The 27,604-nt window shown below is 41.4% G+C and overlaps 1 protein-coding gene across 2 annotated transcripts in view; it reads right to left on the bottom strand.

Moving 5' to 3' along the window:
• AFF2 (ALF transcription elongation factor 2) overlaps positions 1-27,604 on the bottom strand; it is a 403,259-nt gene that overhangs the window by 73,936 nt on the left and 301,719 nt on the right. For both annotated transcript variants that reach the window (XM_054040357.1, XM_054040358.1), the window contains exon 9: positions 17,369-17,406. In XM_054040357.1, coding sequence (XP_053896332.1) covers positions 17,369-17,406 — 38 coding nt within the window. The remainder of the gene's footprint in view (positions 1-17,368; positions 17,407-27,604) is intronic.

The following is a 27,604-nucleotide window of genomic DNA, read 5'->3' as shown; positions in this document are numbered from 1 at the left end:
AGCAGATTTTCCTGACGGGCCGCGTGCCAAAGGTTGCCGATCTTTGTTTTAGGCCCTTATCCTCCAAAATGACCCGCATGGGTGTACATTTGCACCCTAACAGTCCCGTGGCCTTCCATGGTACTTCATGTGCATTCCAGGTCTGCTCATGGATCCCTTTGCAAGATTCCCTTCTCCCTTGCACGTAGGGTTTTCAGTAGGGTTACCATTCGTCCGGATTTACCCGGACATGTCCTCCTTTTTGTTCTAAAAATAGCGTCCGGGGGGAATTTGTAAAACACTCAAAATGTCCGGGATTCCCCCCCTCCCCCGGCAGAGCAGAGCGAGCAGCTGGGAGGGCTGCAGGAAAGTCCCGGGCTGGACTCTGGAGCAGCTGTAGAGGAGCCGGATCCGCCCTGCATTCTGAGCCGGCAGCTCTCCCCTGCAGCCCGGTCCAGCAGCACTGTGCAGGGCCAGGGACCGGGTTTTGTTGTGCTGGGGAGCGCAGCCATGTGTCCGGCTCGGCTTGCACAGAGCCCAACACCCTGTTCTGAGCAGCAGGGTAAGGGGGCCAGGGAGGTTCTGGAGGGGGCAGTCAAGAAACGGGGGGGGGGCTTTTTGGGGGGAGTGGAGAAAGTTTTGGGCAGTCAGGGTACAGGTAGGGGGTAGGGTCCTGGGGGGCAGTTGGGGGGGGTCTTAGGAGGGGGCAGTTAGGGGACAAGGAACAGGGAGTCTTAGGTAGGGGGTGGGGTTCTGGAGGGCAGTTAGGAGCAGGGGTCCCAGGAGGGGGCAGTCAGGGGACAAGGAGTGGGGGGGTGGGGAGCTGGGAGTTCTGGGGGGGGGGCTGTCAGGGGGCAGGAGTGGGGAGAGGGATCGGAGCAGTCAGGGGACAGGGAGCAGAGGGGTTTAGATGGGTTGGGAGTTCTCGGGGGGGCTGTCAGGGGGCAGGAGTGCGGAGAGGGATTGGAGCAGTCAGGGGACAGGGAGCAGAGGGGTTTAGATGGGTTGGGAGTTCTGGGGGGGGGCTGTCAGGGGGTGGGGAGTGGTTGGATGGGGCGTGGGAGTCCCAGGGGTCTGTCTGGGGGTGGGGGTGTGGATAAGGGTTGGGGCAGTCAGGGGACAAGAGGCAGGGAGGCTTAGATAGGGAGTGGAGTCCTGGGGGGCAGTTAGGGGCAGGGGTCCCAGGAGGGGGCAGTCAGGGGACAAGGAACGGGGGGAGGGTTGGAGGTTCTGGGGGGGCGGGAAGTGGGAGGGGCAGGGGCGGGGCTCCTCCCGTCCTCTTTTTTGCTTGCTGAAATATGGTAACCCTAGTTTTCAGTGAAGCACTCGCTCTCAGATTTCTTTTTGTGGGAACGAGATGAAAAGTTTTCATTTTAATTTGTCATATGGCTGAGTCAAGTTTTGTTGTTCTTTCCATTGATTTTACTGATTTTTAATATAAGGCACCTGGGATGTCTGCCCAAGACGTCCTTGTCCTATAAATAGTGTGGATTGTACAGTGTTGCAATATTTCATTGGAGAAGTTTTAGACTATTTCCATTCAGGGACAAACTGCCATTACACTGCCTACTTGGATGCAGGAGAAATTCTGAGTCAAATTCTCAAAAATTACGCAGCAATTTCCTACACAGACTGTTTCCATTTGGTCTTACACGACACAGCAAAATGTTCTCCATACACACAGATAGGTAGCAGAATATGACACCCCGTTTTAGCTCCTTCTCCTGTTCCCAAGAATGGAGATGTAGTTCAGGCTGGGTTTTCAGCTTCCATGGAGCTATGGTGAGTTACACCAACTGAGGATCTGGCCCTACATTTTTCTACTATAAGTTACATAATGAACAGACACGCCTCCCACAGCCTATCAAAGGGGTAATCCTCCCCTAGGTCATGAGGACTGCGGGGTGGGAGAAAGGGCCATAAACCACACAGATTACAATCTCTAAGGATAGGAGCTTCAAGTTGACTAACAATCTACAGTCATTGTTCAACAATCCAAATGATTAACTATACGAGAGGGCCTTTCTTCTTTTCCCCTTTGTCTGGATACATGGTCTCAACCCGGCCTTTTATACTGTAGAAAGTAAGCAGTGTACGAAGTTTGCATTTAAGGTTAAAAACTTTACGCAAATACACTGAAACGGAATTGAGCAACCCAAAATATACACAATTATTTTTCTATGGAGATTCTAGATAAACACTAGGAATACAAGGACCATGTTTAATGTTGCTATCAACAACAAAAGACTGGAAAATCTTGAAACACTGCAAGTCCATCTGTGTTTGCAAGCAACTGCCAAGTTCTCAACTGTAGTTCCTTCCCTTTTAATTCTCCATTTTCATGATAGATTAATGGGCACCATTTCTCCAGAATAAATAAATGAGGAAGGCTGCCTCCCCCACCCTGTCATTTTCCTGATTTCCACCAGACCACTGAGCACATTAATGCAAGCAAGCCACTATTTTTGAGTTCAGCAATTATCACATTCAGAGAGGAGGGAATGCTTGACTTTACCAATTTCTTTACAGACTAAAAGCACTTTAAAAAAATTCTCGAGTGCAAACAATAAATACATTTTAACAGCTGAAGGGTTTTTCTTCACCTTCCCTGACTTACATTTAACCTGCCTGCAGAAATGATATTTTATACACACTACTCATATTTCACTGTGTCTGTCTGACTTGTCATCTCCTTTGAGAGACATTTTATACAAATATATTTAGATTTTTTAGCTTGCTAATTTATACCAGCCAGTATAAAATGATAGGATTTGGAAGAGTTTCTGAATCAAACTTTTATATGCAGCTTGAAGCAAAATTCCCTACTGCACACAGCAAAACTCCACCAATCCACAATGTGTTAATTTGTACATTATAATTTGCACATGCATGTGCATATACACACACAGCAAAGGTTTAATAAAACCATGGTCTAATGAGGCCCCATGTAATTGAGATTTCACCAAATATACTTTAGTACATGTACTACTACATAATTATAAGAAAATAAATATACAGAAGTTTAATTATATAATTAAAGCACCCTCTGTGATGCACGAACTTTGATGTTTCTATCGTTTACATTCATTGTAGGTTAATTGCGAATGCAATGCAAGTAGTAAATAACAACATTAAAGATATTTCTTTAAAAAGAAGAGATGTGCCTTTTGCCATAGGTATGCTGTCCATGCTCTGCATAGCTCCAGGTTTGGTTATGAGGTATAAGCTGATAAAGTCCATTGGTACACTCACTGACAGCTCTTATTCTGGATGACATTATCCTGGCATATTACATCTAAAAAACCCAACAACCTATGCTTGGGTACCCCAGTGGCAAAACGTGAGTACGCCACATGCCAAGAAGAGTACATACTCTTTGGATTGCTAGGAGAGATGTAGCAAACTATTTACTACCCTAAGGGTACATCTACACTGCATCTGCAAGTGTAATTTCTAGTTTGGGTAGACTGATCTAACTAGCCAACTAATAATAATAGCGTAGCCACAGCGGCCCGGGCAGCAGCATGGTCTAGTCGCTCGAGTACATACTGAGGGTCTTGGACTGAATTTTACTTGGGCGGCTAGACCATCCCATCATGGCTATTTTTAGCATGCTAGTTCTATCAAAGCTAGTGTGTGTATGTCTACCTGAGCTGAAAGTTACTCCTCTAGTTGCGTGTGATGGAATCCAGGGCATAGAGAGAGGAGGAAGAAGGTAGGGTAGTAAGTACTCACCTTGAGCATTTTGCTTTAAATTTTCAACTAAGTGTCCAACTGATTCTTAGATACATGGTTTGTGCAGTGAATTAATCCAGTAACGAAAGGGTTCAAGAGATCTAAAAATTAGTGTAAAAGTCAAACAGAAAAGTTTAAGCCCCTCCCCCCACACGCGAAAGCCATTTAGATCTTATATGTCTACAGAAAGAAAGAATGGAACAGCCCAATCCTTTACCTGTGCAGGTCACCTTTGAAAGCTTGGGCTGAGATTTTGAAAGGAGCCTGGGAGATTTAGGCACCCACATTTCTATATGATTTGGGCACTTAACTCCCTAAGACTTTTTTGAGAATCCCAGCCTGTTTTTTTTTTCAATCTATTACTTGAAATGCATGGGACACAACTCTCCTCTAACTCACTCCATTTCTGTGCCAGTATAATTCTATTGCCTTTAATTAAGTTCTTCCTTAATCAGGCCCAGTTGATTCTAAGCTTGTGAGTCCATCGAATAGGGGACCTGATTCTGGAAATCACTTCAAAGTTAAACATGTGTTTAAGTCAAAGGGACTTAGGCACATGCCTAAAAATGCCCTTCCTGAGTAGAGATACCTGCCCAAAGAAAGTTTATGGCTTTTCCAAACTTGATTGGGTCTAAACTGCCAGGCACTGAACCATCTAAAGCTGATGATGTTGAGGGGATAATATATTCAGTCTTAGGAAGATGTTGACTGCACCTGCTTATTCGTGCAAAGAGTGGCAATGTCATCAGTTTGAAGAGATTCACTTATTCAACCTCCAGGGCAAAAGATATGGGATATGGGAAAATAAAACCAAATGCAAACCAAACCCAGCACAAGCCAGTTAGAAAATTAAAATACATTTAAAAAAAACCCAATGGAAGTCCCCAACTAGAGTTCATCCAAGATTTTATGAGAAAAAAAAAAAAAACTTGACTCCTTTGAGCCAACACCGCTTATAGTTGCTGCAATGAAAATTCTAATTTTGTGCTCTAATGAACACAAAACGATCCATAGTCAACCTTGGCAAAACTTATAATGACTGTGTAATTGAAGTGACTTTGTCACATTAAAAAATATTTCACAAAATTGTAGGAAACAGCCAAGAAATAAAACCATGGGATGGGCAGCCTTGGATATCTGACCCAGAAAGCAGTTTTGCCCTTCCCATTTAGTTAAGTGTGATGCTTATAAAGCTGTGACACAATTGTATGCAATCACTCTTCTTCCAGCATGTTCAGGCTAATTGCAGAATTACACACAGTATCTAGTCATGAGGGCTGCAACTTAAGACTTTATTTTTAAAGCAACGTTTGCAATATAATTTCATCTGCCACAAATGACATGTGTGCGTGCACACACACACGGGGAAATATTTGCTTATATATGGGACACTTATATGAATGTAAATGCACATGCTTCATCAGAGTGTATTTTAGCAGGGCTCCCCTACCTAAGAAATTTCAGGGCTAAGGTATGCAGAAGGGTTCAACTGGCAACTTAGTTCTCCTGTGGGAATGTTTTGGATAGAACCTCAAACCACAGTTGGACTGCACTGATGATATCAATAGAAAAGGGAGGGTTTCTTTTAGCAAATTGAAAACCAAACAAACGCCACCTGACATCTGTTTCTAAGAAGAGTCCAACAGGGGCATGTGGATTGTCCAGGTGATAAGACAAACCGGACAACACTGAAACCAGCTTGTCCATTGGGTCAAACAGGAATTCATGTGGTCTGGTCATTAACAACATTGGGTTCTATCTCCTGTCTTGATGATTTATCTCCACTCTCACGGTGGCTCCTCTTCCAATCCCAGCGCCCTCCCATCAGATCCCTCCCTTTCCTGGCAACCGTCCTGCTCTGTCTGCGGTTTCCGTGGGAGCTGCCAGAGTGGAACTCTTCTGGCTTGCCCCGTCTGTGGTTTTCCTCATATCCTTGATAAATCCAGGCACAATCTCTGCTACCCATTCTGCAGCTTCTTTCCCCTCCCTGTTTTCTCTCTCATCTTACAGTAAGGTGACTTGACCCCCCTCACACACACACACGACACAAACCTGTTGGTGTAGCTAGGCCAGTCATGTTTTCAAAACCTGCCCTACAAACTGGCCTGCCAGCCAACATCCTGGGAATCTGTGACAGTGCAGGAGGCAGCATTTCTACACGGAGCACTCCCCTCCCAGTAGCCGAATGGGCCCCAAATCTTCCCATACACTCTGCCTAGTGCTTTTCTCTTAAAAGTGTGTCCCAGCCCTTCCCTCTGCAGTTCTCTCTCAGCGGGGTGGGTGGAGCTGGCTGCCGCTGAGAGAGCGGGGGTAGCTAGTAGGGAATGTACAAGGAGCCTGCATGAGACAGGAATGAGGGGTAGAACGGGAAAGCAGCAATGTGGATGGGAGAGAATGCGCACAAGCAGCCATGGGGGGGCTGGGAGAGGGGACAAAAGTGGAAGACAAAGCAGCTGAGAGACAAGGGATCAGTGAAGTTACATGGTGTAAAATGGGAGTAAGGCGTGATGAACAAAGCCTGCGGGCTTTCTTTTTATCTCACTGCATTTGTACTTTGCTACTGAAGCACAATAATATTTAACATGCTGTGATACTGAGACACGAGGGGTAGATTAAAAACCCAGGGTCAAATTTTCCTGTGACGCCACTCTACTGACAAAGAATTAGGATCTAAATTTCAACCTGGGGTTTCAGTTTCAACGGTGAAGGCACAAATATTGTTTCTTTATTACTTAACACAGCAATGACTTCAGCAAGCAGCAATGTAAGTCCTGTAAAGAATGCTAATAGCGTCTCCAAACGCAACACTAAATATTTCTCAGCGTTACCAGCAGTGATTTTGCCTTGGGCTCTGGGACATACGCTGCCTTAAAATAAAAATTATCCCCATTTTTACTATGGTAAGAATTTTTCCAGGGATCAGTATATCAGAGGACTTTTCACAATGCTCTTTCACATGAAAGACAAATCTGATTCGACATGAAGTTCCATTATGAAGAAACTGTTACATGTGATGACACTGGTTATAGAAAATTGAAATGAAGTGAGAGGAAGCTAAAACCAAGTTGTATGAGATTCTGCTCTCTTGGAATGACACAAGGAACTCAATATATCTAGTCATCAAAGTGATGCCCATTGGGAACTGAACTACAGTTGCACTGCAGAAGGTTGCTACTTGATTGCCAGACCCAAAAGTGCTAAGCCATATGCCACTTATTTCTGTGTCTAAATAGCTTACTATGATTGATACTGGAGATCCACGTCTCACAGTAAAACAACAACAATCACGGCAACAGGAATTAGCAAGCAGAGTGAATGAATTATCCTTTGCAGTCCTAAATTTTACCCCTTTTGGGTCTTAGAGTTACATTTTTTTTTCTGGGAAAATTCACAACAAGCTTTAGAGTTCTTGATTTTTTTTTTAAACGGAGGCATAGGCAGAGATTTCACATGAAAGCTGCAATTGAAAGTTCCTGCTCATGCTTCTGTCAGTGTGTTTCCAGGGGAGGTTGATTATGAGGGCTTGGTGTTGGCCTTGAGAATGTAAGAATTCTCACTGATCTCTTTATGAATTTTTTCCCCTCCGTTTGCCTAGACAATCCCCTTGATTTTCCTTCCTGCTCACCTGTCTGTATGAATCAGCCTTTTTATAACTTTCCTTCAGCCCCTACACAGTCAAAGTCATTCCAAGGTCAGCAGAGGGCCCCAGTACATGGGCTCTCCATGTGTCCCTTCTCCCAGCTGGAGGCTAAATGTGCTTTGTTTACAATATGCTCAGTTTCCATTTGACAGGGCCTGGAAGCCAGTGTATATATCTGAACTTCAGTCCCTTAGTTAGTACACAACACTGTCAAGATATAGCCCACTTCTATAATTAAAAAGCCAGCAAGCTGGTAGGGTCTGAAGGATGAGCCAATACTTGAATAAACATTACATCTGTAATGTGAGAGTTACGTGACTCAATAAGACCTTGACATACAACAGAAAATAAAAATCAACCCAGACATCAAAAGCAGTCCCACACTTTCAATATGCTAATCCCGCCTTTCAACCATGATCTTTGCTAGTCATATTATTATGTAAAAGTGTTTTGCACAAACCACCCTTAAAGTAATATTTACAGCCTCCCTGCCACTATTAATAAAAATACATAATGCTCTTGTAAGGAGGCACAATTCGATTACGGAACTGTTATCCAACAAGTCCCGAAAACAATTCCAAGTAAATTTCTCTAATAAGTCTATTTTTCTATCCTGCCAGAAGGGTTGCTAATGAATTTGCTGCTTGAATGCACAGACAGATTGGGAACTATAACGGCGCTGGCGTGGGCAACATGGCACTGGCACCAAAAACCTATTTGTACCCATACAAAGTTTCCTCTAGAGTACGTCTCTCATCCAGAGGTGATTTTCCAATAAAATCAGCCTCGATTATTGCAAGCGCGGGAGCAATCCCTGAGGGAGTATATGAGGCAATTCAATACTAGGAAATGTAGTACCAGGCAAAATTAACCTTGTAGCAGTGTTATTTCCTGAAACATTATCTAGTTTTTGCCTTTCTTTTGTATTCATCGATCCTAAATGACCGGGATTTTTTCTTCCCCTCCTTCTCTCCCTTAGAATCAAAAGGTTTTTTTTTCTTTGTATTCAGAAATAGGCGCATGAAATAGACCTGTTTTTCTTTTAATTTACTTAAATAACTGCCAAAGTAACAGGCCTTGTTTGCTGCATGACAGCCCCTTGCTCTTGAACATATACTACACTATAGTAGTGACGGCCATTTTTATTCTGAACCACTGCAGTGGTATACAAAGGAGGGGGGGAAGCCATATTAACATTGAGTCACAACCCAGCAAAAGTCATAAGAGTCAATTCTCCACTCTCTTACGCTGGTGTAAATCAGGAATTAACTCCACTGAAATCAATGGAATTACATTGTGCAAGCAACAGGGGCTGAGGGTTTCAAAGTTCAGGTTGACACCCCAGTCCAAGCTCCAGCACCCTGCACGCCTTTTCTATTCAGGTCACAAACTCCTCAGTGTTTGGACCTTCGTCTGAAAAGTGTCTAGAATGGCTCTAAACAAATCATCGTAATTATAATTGCCCGTGCCCATGTGAGTACAATGGTACTATTTCCATGAGCAACAAGCAGAAATCTTTAGCCCTAATTCCTTAATTTGCAATATTTTGAAGGGGGGAAAATTGCATAGCAGAGAATATAAGGAAAGAGTGTGAGCTATACAGGCCAGATCCTCATCTAGAGTTAATCAGCATCGCTCAGCTGAAGCCACTGGAGTTACATCAATTTACACAGGCTGAGAATCTGGCCCTCTCTGCAAATATATTGGCATTTGTTGTTTTATTTTAGTATCTTAATTGTACACCAACACAAAGCATTAGTTTCAAAAAATTCACAGGTCATACAAAGCATCTGTTATTTGCTGCAACACCCAAAAGTAGGCATCTAAGGGTGTTTAAATAAATGTAAAGCTATTTAAAAATAATATTGACCAGAGGTCCAAATCTTCAGAATTTACATCAGCTGAGGATCTACCTATCCCTCCCTCTAAAGTCTGTCTATTTCTCTCTCTCTCTCTCTCTTCATCCATTCATCTGTCACTCCCTCCCTGGAAAGTTTACATATGGGAATAGACTTTACTGATGTCCTTGCAGGACAGGTCTTATTTGTTACGCTGACGTCGGTACTACTCATGGCAGGAAGCACAACACTTAGGAAACGTTTGCAAGATTCGGCCCGGAATCATTTGGAATTGAGGACACGCTGTACCTTGTGGGCCTGATTCCTAAGGCTGCGAGTCTGTCACGGAGGATTCCGTGACTTTCCGTGACCTTTGTGACTTCTACAGTGGCTGATGCTGGCTCGGGCAGCCCCTGGGCCAGCAGCAGCAGTTTGGTTGTGTGGGAGGGGGCTCAGGGCTAGGGGTATGGGGTTGGGGGGTGCAGGAGGTGCTTATTTCGGGGTGGGGGGCTCCCACTGGCATGGCCCTGCAGCTCCTAGGCAGTGGAGGGGCCGGGGGGCTCCATGCCACATGCTGCTGTGCCCACAGGCCCTGCTCCCGCAGCTCCCATTGGCTGCAGTTCCCAGCCAATGGGAGCTGCGGCAGCAGGCACTTGTGCCCCTCCACCACCTAGGAGTTGCACCAGCCCAGGCCACCTCCCCCAGCACCCACGGTGCCCCCAGATCGCCCCCCCCCTCGAGCACCCGCAGCCCCCCACCCAAGTTTTAGTCACAGGTATTTTTAGTAAAAGTCATGGACAGGTCAGAGCCGGGAATTTTTGTTTATTGTCCATGACTTTTACTAAAAATACCCGTGACTAAAACGTAGCCTTACTGATTCCTAATTTGTTACCAAGTTACTGGGCCAAACCCTGCTTGTCTGAGTCAGTAAAGTAGTCACAATAGGATCAATGAGACTATCTGTGGGAGTAAGAAGAGCAGAACTTGGCCTGTTGAATCTGGCCCGTGAACTTCTCCAGCCTGGGAGTGGCAGGGCTCTTTGCAGCTAGAAGGGGCCAACAGAGCTCAGTATTTGTGGTGTGAGATCACATTAGAAAGAGAGGAGATGAATGAGCTCTCTGAGTCTCTTCATCTCATAGTCTTGTAAGCAAATACTATAAATTATACAATCAAGTTGGAACCATTTCACTATAAAAAATGTATTGCAATCTTTTGAAAAATGTGCACTCTCTCTAGGTACCTGTTGAGAGGTAGCTGAAAATCTTGATAATACTTTTTATTTTTGGTTCCTAGCCAATAAGACTCATTTGTACAGTTTGAAGTCCAAGCAAACTTGTAGTCAACTAAATTATAACTTATTACCACAGGCTGCAGACTTTTAATACATTCTGTGGTTGGAACTGGACGATTTACTGTTTTCGGCCCTGCTGGCAGTTATCATGCATCATTTCCCTAGAAATAAAAATAGCCCTGCTGTGGTTATCCTCTGGACTGATAAAAATATATCTAACAGGATGTGTCAGAGGAACAAATTCAGAAAATAAAGGCAAAAGATTAAATAGTTATTATTTTATGTCTAAAGTACTACATCTTTCAGCAGCCGTGACGACTTTTGGACTACAGCAAAAAGGTATCTCAAGAAGGAAAAAAGATCTAAGGGAAGCATCAAGCGCAAATAAAACCACCTGGGGATAGCTGACTTGTAGGAGCTTTGCAAGAGTCAAAATTTACATAAAAATCAGTATTTAGGGTTTAGCGCGATATAATCAAAAAGGATTTAATATGTGTGTTTCTTTGCAAACCGTTTAAAAGCGACGTTTTATAATCCATTCCCAACACTAACCTTTAACGGGTAAGAGTAAAATAATCCGTTGCAATATTTTTTTCAGTTCACACTCTGCTGATGAAAACCATTGCCCCCTCAATATAAGCCCCCGGAAACCAACAGCAGAACGCATGTGTATTGGTTTTCATGAAGTAATGATTTAGGCCCCAATTCTGCAACGAGCTTTATGAGGCCACAGAGATTAATCCACATATTCGTGTTCATTTTTATTACAATGGTGCCTAGGAACCCTTAGTCATAGACCAGGACTCCACTGAACTAGGCATGTACAAAGGGCAGCTTGTAGGGTCAGCGCCTTGTTTACTTATGTCTGGTGCATTTGAACTGCTTTTCATTTTCTTTCATATTACGCTATAGTTTATTTAACTGATTAACATGTTAATGCATGCTGGAATATATAACATTTAAGCCCCAATCCTGCAAATTGGTTCAATTATATTTATCATAGAATATCAGGGTTGGAAGGGACCTCAGAAGGTTATCTAGTCCAACCCCCTGCTCAAAGCAGGGCCAATCCCCAGACAGATTTTTACCCCAGTTCCCTAAATGGCCCCCTCAAGGATTGAACTCACAACCCTGGGTATAGGAGACCAGTGCTCAAACCACTGAGCTATCCCTCCCCCTCACTCATCACAGGTGCAGGTGTGTATATGGACTGAATTGCAGAGTCAGGGCCTACGTATCTCTTCTTTTAATTGCTAGTAAGCGGGTTTTGTCTGGATTTTTACTGGGGATTTGAGCACTTTTGCATGCTAGACTTAAGGTATTAAAACATAAATATGAATGGGTTTCTTTGAGCAATGAATGTGGATGGACACTTCAGGGACTGTGGCATTATGGAGGGATTTCTAGCACCAATTTAACTGGTGCTAACTCATTTTGTAGTTAGCTGGGAGTAGAGTCTAAAGAGTAACAGGAGGGAAGCTTTTGGAAATAAAGAGATTAAATAGGTGGTGGCGTGTAAATTGCTCAGCACTTTTTTGGCCTGGGAGAGCTATGTTGTTGTTTTTTAAAATGGACTGATTGTAACATTCCTAGTGATGTTTTTAAGGAACATGTTTCCATTAGATTCTGCATAACAATAGAACTTGGCCAATTTTCCAATCGGTTACCAATAAATAGGACACCCCGTTTTATTCTGAACACCGCCTTTTCCGTTTTTGAAATAAAAAATAAGAACTTTGTGCAACCGCCCAACAATGTATGGGGACGCTACTGCTCTTGTCCCACTATTGGTGTCTACACGTCTGACCTGACTGGATAAAAACAAAAAAATCATAGCCCATCAGCTTGCACTGGTGCCAGCTGGTGCACAGAGGGCTGTTTATGGTTCCAAAGAAACTCAGTGTACAACAACTGAATCAGTGAGCCTGATCTTCTTGCCCTCCAGCTGGGTGAATCAACAGGAAAACCCACAAACTCTGCTTGACTCACTAAAAGACATCAGTCCTTCCATGCCGTATTAAGCCTATCCCGGGGGGGAGGTGCCACTCCAGCTGATAAATTATAGATATTTTTACAATGTAGTCAATAGAAACAATCACTCCCATCCTGGACAGAAGAGAAGATGAAAGGGCCATAAGAAATATCAATGCACTAGCAAATGAGAGGACTACTCTGTAATGGATTTTAAGGGTTTGTGATTCAGATTACAGTGTACTGGATGGGAAAGACAACCCTAGGAAGTTAAGTTGGATGCCCTTCAGCATGAGAGGGATGATGACCAGAAGATGAGTTTTATGGACAAGAAAGAACAATAACTACAACCAGCATTTCTGGTTAACAAGTTCATGCTGGTCTTGTTAGTGAAGGAAAATGAATGAAATTGAAAATAAATGAAACATTTGAAAGAATTAGGATGTCTGTATCCCTGGTCTAGGTATCTGGATACCATTAAGGCTAGAGCAAAACTTAACTTATGCAGGTGTTTAGAGAAAAGTTTTATTGCTATCTTTCCATTAAAGATTTTTAAAGGCCATAAAAGATTAGGGGAGAAAGGACACAGAAGGAAATCAAAGCCAAATGCAATGTACCTGGGGCAAGTATTCCCTTCAAACGTTCTCACCACTAGCCAGTAATTAAGATAATATGTGAATTTCCATGGTAAGCATATTTTTCAGTTTCGGAAATGTAATCTGTCTCTTAAATACTCTATTCTGAAGCCTTGGGTAAGAGTAGGTTTTAGCCAAGGGACTCTTTTACCTGCCTATTTTCCCCAGAAATCTCTTAGCCATTATTCACAAAGAGCCAAATTCTGGGATTAGGTCATGATTAATCTGTGTGCAGAAGGGACTCTCCACATGCAGAACTCACTCCTCTCATGTGGAAGAGGACACACAGAACTGTCTTCTTGGCACCATTCCCCACTTCTTACAGCTGTGGGGACTGAGGAGGTGGGGACTGGGTTGCCCTACAATGGGGCATGGGGATGCACATCCTTGCATCTCTAGCCTTAGAGATTAGGCCTGGGTTTGTATTACCTGACCTGTGGAGTCTTCTGCAAAGAGGAGATCCACCTTGGATTTTGACTAGGGAGAGTCACTGGTATTGCAACCAGCCTATTTAGAAAAGAGATGAAGGCCTCTCACATGGATGACCCTGCCCTTGCCTGGATCTCTGGGGATCGTACAAGTTTGGATGCTGCAGGTTCTCCCTCATTTCTACTGGATAATGGAATCTCCCTTGTCATTGCTGACTAGATCTGAGGCAAAATGAACACGATTCCTCCAGAATCTGTGATTTCCTCCCTAAGATGCAGTTGGCTAATATGGGCTCCCAGTTTAAGCATTATCTTGGCCACAAGCTCTCCCAGTGGAACCCTCATCTCATTCATTGGACAGGAAGGGCTGGGTATCAGAACAAACCCTGCAATTTAATTCTTCTCCTCCATGCTAGCACAGCATGCGAGCCAGAAGTTTCCAGGCTTCAGCTATGTCCTGACTTAAAATTATTTCTTGCATAACAGCCTCTTTATATTCTATGATTCTATGAAATCTTCTACTACGTGACCTTGGTCAAGTCACTTAAACTCCAAGGGCTTAATTTTCCCTACTTGTAGGGTTAGATAGTAGATAATGTTTTCACCCCTCAGCTCACAGACAGCCGAGAAGCTATCTCACAGGGATGAGATGGGATTTAATTCACTGATGTTTGTAAAGTGTTTTGAGATTCTTAGAGGAAAGGTGTTACAGAGCAGAAACGTGATCCAGTGGACAGGGCATGAGAGACCTGAGTTTAATTCCCTGCTTTGCCACACATGCCCTGTTTAAGCCTGGGCAAGTGGCATAATCCTGGCTCCCAATGGGACAACCATTCTTCCCTACTTCACAGGGGTGTTATGATAATAACCACATTAAAAATTATAAGGTACTAGAATATTGCAGGAAGTGGAGCCTTGTGGGTACCTGATCCAGACAGATGTGTTATTTTTAGTGTTTGGGGTTTTTAAAATACTAGCTGCATTATTTTCACTGAAAGATCAATTCTGCAGGCATTATGACTTCTTTTTATATTTTTCAGTATGCTTATTTATAGCAATGTTGTGCTGGATGATACTACAAATACATAAAGATGAGTTCCCCTCGCTCTGCTGTGTTTCCACAGCTCTCCTTGCTGTGTGCAATATGGCTGACTGAAAGCTTGTGTAGCTGTCCAAAAGAGAGCACGTATTCCAAAGGAGTGAATCTGAACGCCACCTGCACATACTTAGCTACTAAAGGAGCTCACTTCAGTTTGTTTAAATACCTCTCTAGACAAGCACAAACAAGAGCCTTGATGTGCCTATAAAACTTTAGTAGGTTAGTTGCTTCTCTTCTCAAAAAGCACAAGAATATGAAAGAGATTTTATAGAATAAATGACAGAAGCCACCTTCAGTGATTCACACTGTGTAAAACACGATGTTGAATTGTATCAACTGTGGGTATATTATTGAGTAAAAAACTGGAACATTAATAACTCTAGGTGACGAAACAGGTAGATAACGTCCATACAAACCTTAGTCGTGGCACCTTTACGAATATGCAAAACATCACAGGTACAAGGCCTTATTTGCAGACACTGAATTAAACTGTAATCTTTAAAACTGAGTTAATTCTGAATCTGGTTTTGGGAGACAGCAATTATGTCAGCGAAGTATAAAAGCAAGGAAAATTTTTATATTAATGACAACTGAGAAAATATATATATATATATTGTAACAGATGTCAACTGCAGTTAGATTCAACTCAACTTATTAGTGCATGGCTTTTAGCCAAAAGCAATTCACATTTGCAGAAGTGTACTATCGCATATGTCTTAATAACAGAAATGTGTTTTTAAAAATGTATGTGATAAGTCACATATGGTAGAAGGAATCTGGACAGCTTTCCTTTTGACAATGGAATCAACTAACTTTACTTTGTGAAGCTGAAGAACATTAAAATTCAAGTGAAATTCTCTTTGACATTTGGAAGAGCTACAGCACTGATGGCATTAAAAACTAGATGGGAGTCTGCGGTGCTGAATATGGTCTCCTTGCTTATACAAATACAATCTACATCCATTACAGTTATCTTAAAGATACCATTTTACTCTTGCTCTCAGAGGCAAAACCATACAGGTACATTAAGTGCTTACATTTCATTGAAAAATACTAGGCAGATACTTTAGCTCTTCTTTATGCAGAGTGTAATTAATATGTATAATGGACTCCCTAGGGTATTAACTGAAGCTGCAATCATTAACATATTCAAAGGCAAGTTAAAACAAGCAGTTGGGGAAAACATGACAGGGTGAAATATACATGTGGAGGTGGAGAGAGCTAGACTGGCCATATGGCCGCTTTCCATCCCAAAATGTTACTATGTTTTTCAGGTCCCAGAAAGCAATGATTTAACTCAAAATAAAGAAACGAACATTTTAGATGGCGTACTTGCGCATCGCTGTAAAGTACAAATTGCTTAGGAGTGGCATTGTCTGCTGCAAACTGGTGCTGCACCACTGACTGCCATGAAGTGGCCCCAACTTACACCAGCGAAGAGTTTAAAAAAAAATCATGAATGAAAAATATTATGTTGGAGCCGCCCCCACTTGCTTCTCTTGTCCCCTAGAAACTGAAGAGGAGCAGCCAATTCACTTCAAATAACAACCACCAGCAAGAATTTTAATTCAGGTTGGCCTGGACCTAGTTACCCAGAAATGAATGCCCCCCTGTCTCATTACAAGTTCCGTAAGCTTTTATATCCCCCCTGGTTTCCATTTCTAATTCTCATCAGATTAAATGAAACATGAAGAGTCTGATTTACAACTGCCTGGCACCTTGCATGGTTGTTCTGATGAGCATTTTACATTCATTTTGCCCTGCTGTAAATGACTATCCAAGGTGGAAGGCAATGGAGAGTGAGGCCTGTAGTCTTTTCGTTGTGCCTCCCAAAACACAGCCACTCATGAGCCCTCCCAGAGTTTCTAGGAGAAAAATCTCTAGGAGGAAAATCACTTCCAAAAGGCATCATGATCAGCAAAGTGCAATGAAAACAGTGGCTATAATAGGAAGATATAGTTCCTGGGGACTTAGTTAAACTGCAGACTGATCATCCACCAAGGCTGGAAGTATGTGTTTTATTGGTACTTAATAGAACATTAAAACTAGAGTATATGTTGTTTAAGCAGAAAAAGTAGCCGCTGATTGCTATTACCCTTAACTGAACACATCTCTCCTGAAAGTACCAGGACATCTATATAGCAACTTTCTTAATTCAATGATATACTAGAGAGTGGCTGCTAGTGCCCTAAGATTTAAGATCTTCTCATAAAATGCCCCGGAAATTGGTCCCCGGTAGCTTGCTCATCCTTCATAGATCCCCAGTATAAAGAACAGAAACATACGTGTGTGTGTGTGTGAGTTCTTAACCAACAGGATGGCAAAGCTCTGATATATTGGTGCAAAATATTCTCAAGTGTCTAGAAATCATTTGGCACACTTGTAGTTATTTCCCCCTCTGTCAGATCTTCCCAAGGATTGCAATTAAAAAACATAATCTTTTTAGCATGTGCAACCCCCCCAGGCTAGGAGCACTATGTACTGAACATGAGTATGATATTATTTGGCAGCTATTCATAGACAGCACATATTAATTTATGTAAACTGGACACAAATCAGGGCATGCAGTCATGAGGGACACATGAAAAATCGAAATCTGTCCTTGATGATCACGGGATTTTTTATGGCTCTGATTATGGATTAACTTGAGTTCCAATGTCTATTTTATTGCCCTATTGTGGACCTTTTGTTGTGGTTGTTTGCATGAAGTTCATTAAAGTTGAATTTTCCAACGGATATAAAAATAACTTACTTTACAGGAATGTTTCTAGGTTTTGTCTTTTCGGCAGCCTATAAATAGAAGGGGGAGGGAAAAGAAACAGTTAAGCAACATTATCAAGCACAACGTTTCCTGGAACCAAAATAATATTAAAATAGAATGATGTTCAGAAATGGAATAAGCAAACCAAAGCAGGCTACCATCGTTAAGTAGGCAACTGAGTCAAGATAGCAACTGCTGAACTCTTTCCGCACAATCGTGTTACAGCCCTTAAAACATTCCTCCCTGTGTTTGAGATATCATCATGCTTTATTTTTTTAATGGCTGTAAGTGTACAGGAACCATTCATTCAGAACGATTACTGCCTTTCCCGGTTTGAGATCTGGTCATGTTTGTCGCAACGTTACTACCTACATCTAGAACACAAACAGTAACGGGAAAAATAAAGGCAAGAACGGATTCTATTTCCAAAACAATTTTTATTAGCCAACAACAGAAAAGGGCAATGGATGACCAAATGTTCAGATCAATTTCCTCTCGTGAAACCTTTGAGAAAACACACTCCAAATCATCTAAATGAGTAAATCTCTGGGCCTCTCGGCCTGTACCGCCTCAGACATGGAGCCTGGTTCCAGTTTATTGCTGAACCCATTGATCTGTGTACAGTCCATTTATCATTCATGAAAAGAGCCAGTGATCTTCACAGTATATTAGAAGAAACAACTCAGATCATCTGTCAACGGCCCTCTTATTTCTGTTTCCCTCTCCACGGGGATTTCATCTCCTTCGATTCTTCTTGAATTAAAATGTTGCTAAGCAACACAGCTGGGGGCACTGATGGCAGAATGGCTACAGTCTATCAAACTGTTTAAGCTGTTGGAGATTTTAGTGGTGATTTTTTTTATGCTTCTATGGCATAATTATGTAATCTGAACCAAACTTTTATTCCCTCAGAATTTCATAGACTATATAAATCATATTGCGATACAGAGAAGGTTGAAATATTATCTTAAGACAAAATTAGTGCTGTCAAATCATTTTAGAGCATTCTTTTTAGTATTTGAAGTACTAGGCTATCAGTTTTAAATGGGGAAAGGAGTCAAACCGTTAGTCAGATTACGTGTACTGTAGCACTGAAATGCAGATTGAAAGGTGACTGATCCATAAACCCATTACACTATAGAAAGCTTTCGTGCTTACTTGCATTTTAGTATATTTCAGGAAACAAAATAAAGCCAGAAAAACTGGTGATGATGCACAAGGGTTAAGGGTGTTTGGGTGAAATATTGTAACCTTTGCTTCATTCAGGGACAAGGAAAAACATATTCCTTGGTAAAAATTCCCAGTGAGGGTGATATTCAAAATGTTCAGATAAGGACAAAAGGATTAGATCTTCTGTCTAAATTGGCCTCAACTCTGAAGCGAATCCCCTGAACTTGCAATACTGGGCTACAAATCTTGTGAGAATAGGTTGTTATATGACATCATCAGTGGGACCAGAAATTTTGCAAAAAAAAAAAAAAATCCCCCATCCCCAGTAGTAGGGAGATCCACATTTAAATCCATCAACATCCCAAACCATTGATTTTTCACATGAGATAAGGAATTAAGGTTTGTGAGATCTGAAATGGGGAAATATTAGTTTTATGAACTGGCTCCTTTTGTGCAGAGAAAGGCTTGCTCTTTGTGTCTTAGATTACATTTTACATTATTTATTATGGGTTGGTAGAGCCTGGGAGAAGCGTTTGTTTTATATTTATACAGTGAAATCAACATAAACAAACAAGACAGTAAGCAAGTAAATGAATATTAATCAAACCAACTAGGTGAAAAGAATGGTAAGGCTGCTCAGTGAAGCACTCAGAACTCAGGAAATGCGAAAGTTAACCTTAATTCTGCCCCATTGTGCAAACACATGATGAGGTCTCTTCCAGACCTATGTTTCTATGATTGCATCCCTGCCTCATGAAGTGGTCAGTTGGCTGGTGTGGGTCCTGCTTCACTCCATAGGCACCCTCCAAAATATACTCAATTTATTTGATGCGCACATGTTCAGGGCCAAAAGGACACTGTTTAACAAAAGAACCCTCATTAATAAAAGAAAAGTGTGTATGTGTGTACAAACTATTTATTTAAAATCTTATAATTGAGCCTATTAAATGGATTTTCAGTGGACTACTGAATTTCAAGTTTCTATCCTCTCCTCCTGAGGTACTAAAAGTGTTTAGGCAGCAAAGAGTCCTGTGGCACCTTATAGAATATTCACCCACGAAAGCTCATGCTCCAATACGTCTGTTAGTCTATAAGGTGCCACAGGACTCTCTGCCGCTTTTACAGATCCAGACTAATACGGCTACCCCTCTGATACTTAAAAGTGTTTAAAAGGTTACAAATTCTCTTTTATCAAGCAGAAGTCTACTTTCTGACTGCAGTCTAACAATTCTCATGATCAGTCTCGCTAGCCTATATCTGGGCTTGTAACACTACAGAGTTAGGACTGTGTAAATCTAAACTAAATCTCAGATACCGGTTACTTTTATCAAATTCTTCAAAAATAATCACACACAAACTTGATTGTAAATAAACAGATAAGAGATAACAATAGAACGAGAGGGAAGTGTTTTGAATAGGAAGTAAATATCTATGCAAATACAAAGAATTACAAGGTTAAATTAATCTATAGCAAATGAGCAAAATGAGGAAATGTACTAAACTGTTTGTATAGAGACGATGAAGCTAGTTCAGAAATTGAGAGAGAATTGGGTAACGTCAAAATCATAGAATATTAAAGATCAGAGTCTAGGCGGTGCATTCAATTTTGAGTAATTGAACATGTGGATTGCAGCTGTTTGCATTGGAGGGGAAAATGTGGTGGTGATGTGTACAATGGGAATCTGCCTACATATTATTCTGTGTGGCTGTGAAGATTGGTAGCATGCCATTGTTTTCTTAGCTAGTGATTTCCTAGATTACTTGTGATTGTGTTCGTGGGAAAGGCACTTCAGTAACTCGAAGCGTTTGGTAGTATAAACTTTTTACACACACTCTCTCTCTCTCTCTCTTTCTCTAACCAAACCTTTCAAACAACCAGGAAAGGCTGCACCCAGTTTCAATTTGCATTTTGGATGAAGGAGCTGCTCACTTATTATATTACCTGAACCTATTTGCCACTTAGTGGGAGTTGAGGATGGGAGCTGACCATGCAGAATTAGACATAAGGAATTCCATCTGAGTAAGTACTACAGGATCTGGCCCTGTGCTTTCATTTTTCTTGTATGTGTTGCTCACTCTTTTTCACAGTATATTTGTTGCAATATCATGAGCATGCTCAGTGGCAGAAGATACAGAACAGAGGAATAAAAGTGACATTGAGTAACTATACATATTAAGCTTTGATTCAGAAACATATTGTTTGAAAATATTGTGTGTGGAGCAGGTCTGTCAATTAGAGCTAATTATTTTTTCTCTGATCAGGAAGAATACTATCTTGTTTTAGGCAGCTTTCTTTGAAATGTACATCTTTTATACAACTTCATTATAGGAAAATACTTCCTCCAAATTACTTTTATTTCTGGGTTGCTTCGCTATTGACTCAACTGGTCTATGTTGAGTAGTTCTCTCTGCTTTGATAATTAACTTTTGATCATTACTGAATTTAACAGCTCTAGTCAGATGTGTTCATAGTCATCCTCGTCAATTACTTCAGTGCTCATCACCTTTAATCTTTGAACAAAATGATATCATTGAGCTTCCATCTGCCTTGATATAGAGTTAACAATTTTCTGTTTCTCGTCTTCATGACTCAATTTGTTTTAGATGTGAGGTGAGCTTTTGATAATTAATTTAAGATATTTCAAAGACAAACGATTTTAAAAGTGAGTTATTTTGTGCAACTTATATTCTGGGCTTTTACAAATAAGAAATGGTTTTTAAAATCCAGAATGATTCCTGAACTTCACACATTAAAATGACTATAAATAGAGTAGGTAGGAGGTTCCCAAATCATGATACATGTGGTCTGAGTGGGCGATCACACTACAAAAGAATGGAAAGAAAATGAAATAATATAATGGGATTCAATGAGCGTTAGGAGGGTTACATCATGGGATTGCTGCTAATTTTGAGTTTGCAAGTGTACATTAAAATAATTTAAGATGATTAGAAAATGGAGACCAGACTGAACTAGACAGTTATACTGCTTTAATTTGTAATTTCCTTCTGATTTTTTACAATTATGGTACTAGTTATATACCATATCTCTCTAAAATTATCCTCTCTCCACAGCTGCCCCTCTAGGCAGACACAGGATGAGAAAGAGAAAGAAGATAAATTGGAGGAACAGATGAAGGGCAGCAGCAGTTCACAGAAACTTTTTGGGTGTTGGGGGATGGTTTTCCATAGCATTCAGGGAACTCAAACGTGAACTCCAGATGTGAGCAGCACAGAACAGTAATAGAGAAGTGAAAGAAATGTGTCCCTAGAGGCTGGATAAAGAGACAAGTTTCACTAATTGTCACACAAAAGAAGGCACTGGCAAATAACCATCATCCTCATGAATTCCTTCCGTGAACTGCACTGTGGGCCAAAATAGTGTCTGTTTTTCTGGTTATCAATCAAGGCACTCATCTTTCTGATGGACATTGTGTTTTGGTCAGTGCAAGGTACCTAGAGTACTGAAAACACACGCACAGTAAACTCTCAAGAACGGCTAGTCAAAAAATGTTGGTCAAAATTGTCTTTTGATGGAAAACTAGGTTTTTGAATAAATGCAATTTTCTACTGAAAGTATTTGTTTTCTACGGAATAGGTAGAGTTTTCATTGAAAACCTGAAATCTGAAAAGTTTGTAGCCAACAATGAGTGACAAATTGAAATGTTCTGGAGAACCCCTCTTCCACATTTTCTGATCAGCTCTGCTCTCAGGGGTGAGCAGCTAAACTATCCCCCGTAGGTATGTTCATGACTGACCATGCTCTCCTCTTGTTCTGTCAGTGGAACAGATGATCATCACTGAAGGTCCAATTCAACACCCTTGGCACTAATGAAAATCTTTCCATTGACTTCAATGGGAGTTAAATCAGGCCCTTTGCAAATTAACACCGCTCTTGGAGGTTGCGCTCTGTCCTTTGGGTCACGGATAGAGTGCTGAGTCATGAATTAAACTACTAAGAATGGATGGTGCTGGACCTTGGTCTGCTTTTGTAATTAGACAGTTGGTCTCAGGTGGAATTTTCTGGGGGGTGGAGAAGAGCACAGTGTGCATGAAGGACGCTGTGCAAAAGGGAAGTCGGGAAAATTGTGCTGGGGGTCACAAGCCTCAAGGGATCTCTGTTTTTTTTTAATGCTGTGGTTACACTCTCCTCTACCTGTCCCCTAACATCAATGGAGGAGAAGCTGCAAAAAGAAGAACAGGAGTACTTGTGGCACCTTAGAGACTAACAAATTTATTAGAGCATAAGCTTTCGTGGACTACAGCCCACTAGCTGTTGCTTTCTTGCTAATCATCTCTGACAGGAAGTTGGAAACCTTGTCACGGACATGCTGCATGTGGTATTCTAGGGCAGCCTCACCCTGAGGATGAAAAGCTGGGCTCACTGAATCTAGACCGAAAAAATGGAGCGAGCATGCACCCTTCTCATCCCAGAATATTCTTGCGTGTAGTCCCTGTTTTCCTTCAGAAGGCAAATAAAAGGAGTAGAGTAGCTGAGATCAGTTTTAGAGAGGATCAAATCACCACATCCAGGGTGGCTATAGACCCAAATGGTGTACATACTTCCCATAGGACTCCCTCATGGGTATGTATTAGATACAGAGCATCTCCTCACCTTTGAGCAATACAGCACCTTTCTTGGCTTTACAAGAGTTCTTCAGGAATATTTAGGGTGGAATTCCACTAAGTGGGAAACTCCTGTTTTAGATGGTGCAGAGCAGGCTGGGTAAAATTTGCAGCCTTTTTAGGGATAACGAAGTTTGTAAAGAAATGGCAAGTACATCTACAGATGGTGGAGCATCTTCCAGCAAACTCCACTGTTTTTAAACTGAGTTACCGTAGGGATGATTTTGGGTCACTGTGTGCAATGGCCAGCATTTCCCCCAGATTTCTACATTTACTAAGGGAAATGGTGGACACCAAACTGAAGAAGCATGTAATGCAAAACATGGCCAGTTCCCGTTCTTCATGGCATGTCCCAAATGAAAAGAAGCCACTGAGACAAGAAGCCCAGGGACAGTGTCTTCAGCAATGCTTCTCATTGTACTGTGGGATTTTTCAAAACATCACTTGCTGATGGATTCTAGTTGTAAGGCAGGTAAGGTGGAGTGGGACAGAGGAAGTGTAAACAGTAATTTGTCCTTCTATAACACCTTCTTTTGGGAGGGTCTCAAGATGTTTTCCAAGTGATAATTAACTCTCACTATGCCCCTGACAGGTGTAGTAGGTATTATTTATATCCATTCCACTGACGGGGAACTGAAGCACAGAGAACTTAAGGGATTTGGCCAAGGTCACACAGGAATTTTGTTGCTGAGCTGAGAATGGAACTCCCGATGCCTAGCCCCACATGTTAACCACAAGAGAAAAAAATCCTCAAAAGGCAAAGGAAATATAAGGAGAAAAAGCCAAGAAAATTACAGAGGATAAAACAAAAACTACCCCAAGAAAAAGGAGATAAGCCTAAGGTGAAAGCTTAGGGCCGAGAGCCAAGAGAACAGTATTTCTGCCACTGACCATTGTGAAACTGTAGGCAACTCATATAATCTATATGTGCCTCAATTCCCCACCTATAACTTATGGAGAATAATACTTTGTATTTACCTCATGACTACCTTAAAGGTAGGTGTAGCTTATTAATATTCACAGAGTGCTTTGAGATCCTTGGATACACGTGTTCTTAAATTGCTAAGTGCTATTAATAAGTATGACTTCTCCAAAGCCCGCATGGGTTAAAATGGCCTCTTGTCACAGTAAAAGGAAGAAGTATACACAGCCATATCAGAAGCAGCCTCTCTTACCCCAATTTACTTGCAGTTTATGCACTTAGATTCCCCTTTGTAGTGAAGGTCTTTATCTCATTCCTCAGGGAGTCCAACCTGTCCCTCATCTTTTTCCTCCTCTAAATCAATGAATAGTTACCCAGGCTTGAGAAGCAAAAGGGCAGAGTCAAAGAGCAACAGCAGTGGCAGTGCTGGGAAAGATGTGAGGCAATATTGGTATTGTTCGCATTGCTCGTTTATTGCCTATGCAGGATTGAAGAGTTCAAGGACTATACTATATATTTCATACATAACCCGTTACAAACAGGCACTGGAGAGATGGACGTAACAACACACGTCAAAAACTTCCGTGCTGCCCTCGGGCTGCTTTTGTTTGTTGCTTGGCTCGTTGGTTCATTTAACTGTGTACTAAGTAATGAGGCGCCAAATATTTTGCACAATAATTGAGTTGGAATTTTTTGGGTAGTTTTGTGACAGACCAGTTCTTTTTCTGTGAAAACCAAATTCATGACAGGTGCAGAATAGTCCATGTTCCTACAAGGGGCAGGGGGTTAACGTTCAATCTGTTCACAGGGCAGATGCCCCCCTGCTGGTACAGCAAACTGCATCTCCCTTTGCCCACTATCTCTGCTGTGCGCAGGGGGATTCACCCCAATGGGGTTTACAGCAGTCAGGTCTCACCACCACCCTCCCACAGGTGCTCCTCTGGGGAGAGTAGCTTTAATCTCCACTGGGATTCCTGCTTGCAGAGGCTGACAACTGGATGTGCTAACTCAGTTCCTTCTGCTGCTTTTCCAGCTGATGACATCCACCTTTGAGGTTGTGCTGGCCACCTGTGGGCCCATCCACCTTGAGCTATAGTAGCTCCCCATGTCTGTTTGTCTACATCTGCACTGGCCCTTAACTTAAGCTGGGGAAAGGCTGCCCCCACTTTTGCTGGTTATCATTTGAGGCTTGGAATTAGCTAAGGAGCCAGTAGGGCTATATTTTCTGTTCCACGTATATGACGTCTGTGCTGTGATCGATATTACCGGGTCATTTCATGTGGGTAGCATGAAGGTGAAGTGCCTAGTTAAGAGATTACTAAGGAGCGTGTTATGTGTATGCTTGTTTGTGGGTAAGCGAGGAGAGGACCTCTCTCTAACATCATTTATCAATCCTTTCCTCTTTGCTAGGACTGTCTGGCTGCCAAGCATCTTTGTGTTTTATTTTTCCCTATTTTTTTCTATGTCTGGTGAAGCTGAGAGCTGGGTCACACCAGCCAAATTGGACAAGGAAAAGACAATCCAGTGTCCTCTGACTAAAATGGCTGCTCCATCCCCTGCTTTTCTGGTATGTGCAGCAAGTGTTCCATAGCCCTGTTGAGGGCCACAACTGGAACCTTCATGGCAAACTTCTGTTTGGTAAATTTCCAGGACAGTTCCACAGTACCATACAGTGCAACCATATGTTCCGAGGGTCATTTAAATCTCCTTGTCATTGGTAGATATGATGACCGACTGAAAAGATTAAATAAAATGTCATGGACCTGAAAGAGTTACAAGTCCTAAAATCTGTGGCATTCTAGTGATTTGAAATTGTGTATACGCTTTATCTGACATATTCTTTACAAGACCTCACAGGCATTGCTGAATGCAATGGCCACAGGTGTTTATGTGGCACAGAAATACTATGAAATGAATCCCCATGACTATTGTAGGCATTGTTACCAGCCATACAAGCTCTTATTGCCAAAAATTAGTCTTGTGAAACAGGAGTATCCTGGGGCGAAGTACGCCTCGTGTATGGGAAATAAGGCTGTTTCATTAGTGTTGCACAAAATAAAATATTTCGAGCACCAAGCAAAAATGGAATGGGGTATCAAGAAGAGACATTTCTCCATCAGAGGATTTTTCTTAGCCTATAGAATGAAAAAGATTGGAGAATGACTACACTATCCTAATGGCTTCTGTTTTCACTAATGGCTGAATGAAAACATTTCTCTACAGCTTTAAAACATGACTGTATATCTTAAACACTGCTATGTGGGGTCTTCATCAAAACTAATTCTGCTGTGGCAACCACCAATGTTGCATTGCTTTGTCTGGGATTTCAATGAAGCCCAGTGACAGATAAACTGTTTACATTAAAAGACTCTATCAAAGTTATTTTGCACCTAGTTTCATCCTAATCCATCTGATTTTTCTATAGCTTTGACAAGACGACCTCTCTCGCTGTGTGTGCAGTATTGATGTCATTACTGAAGAGCTGTACCTCAGCCTTTCTGCTGATAACAAAGTAAATGGAAATGTGGAGAAACCTTGGGGAGGCAAACAACTTGTTCAGGATCTAGCTAAAAAACAGGAAAAATTACAATAGGAAAGGGTATCTATTGTTGCAACTAGTATGGTTACTATATCACTTTAAAACAGTGCTGTTTACATGATGAAAATGTACTGAATCTTTTATATTCAAAAACCTTAAGCAAAAAAGTCTGTTTTAATTTAACTTGAATAAATGCTTTGAAAGTTCAATGTGCATTACAAGAATCAGAAGCTCTCCCTACGGCTGACAGCATTTTTAGACTCAGCTACAAAGTAATTCATTTTGCGTGCAATTATCTAATACTAACCTAGCCAAGAAAGACTGTTTGGATAAACTATAAAACTAAGATCATGGACATGGATTATATAAAAGGTGTCTCGTACATGCATGGTTATCACATACGCAAAAGGTAATCATTAAGTGAAGCAGAAAAAACAAATAGAAAAGATAAAAATGTTTCATGGATTGTTCTGCCAAAAATACAATGTACATAAAATATTCAGAATAATGGAACAGATCTGTAAATGGTATCAACGTTTCTTTGGTTCAAAAATACCCAGATCTCCAGCAATGTGCTTTAAATTAAGTGCACGTTTCAAAGGTTACGAAGATTATTCCTTAGGAAGAACAAAGAAGAGCTGGTTAAAGAAAATTGGGTACACTACAACTACTTAAAATACTGTATCAGGGCACAATTCTTTTGGATGGCTCTGAGCTCAAAGCTAAATTGAATTATGCAGAGCTACTTTAAAGAACAAAAAATACTAACCTATGTTTTATCTAAATTCTTTAAGATGAACCTAGTCACTAATTTAAAAAAACACTATTCTTCCTAAATTTCTGGGTTTTTTTGTTTAAAGGCTCTATCCTTCTAAAGGCTCTATCCTTCCTTACAGAACACTGTTAACATTAGTTAATATTAATCCCTGAAATGCATTGCCAAATTATAGGTTTACTAATACACGTCTGTTAT

Source organism: Malaclemys terrapin, chromosome 9 (assembly GCF_027887155.1).
Source record: "Malaclemys terrapin pileata isolate rMalTer1 chromosome 9, rMalTer1.hap1, whole genome shotgun sequence".
Classification (NCBI taxonomy): Eukaryota; Metazoa; Chordata; order Testudines; family Emydidae; genus Malaclemys; species Malaclemys terrapin.
Note: the sequence above shows the minus strand (reverse complement) of the source record. Positions and strands in the feature narration are given on the sequence as shown.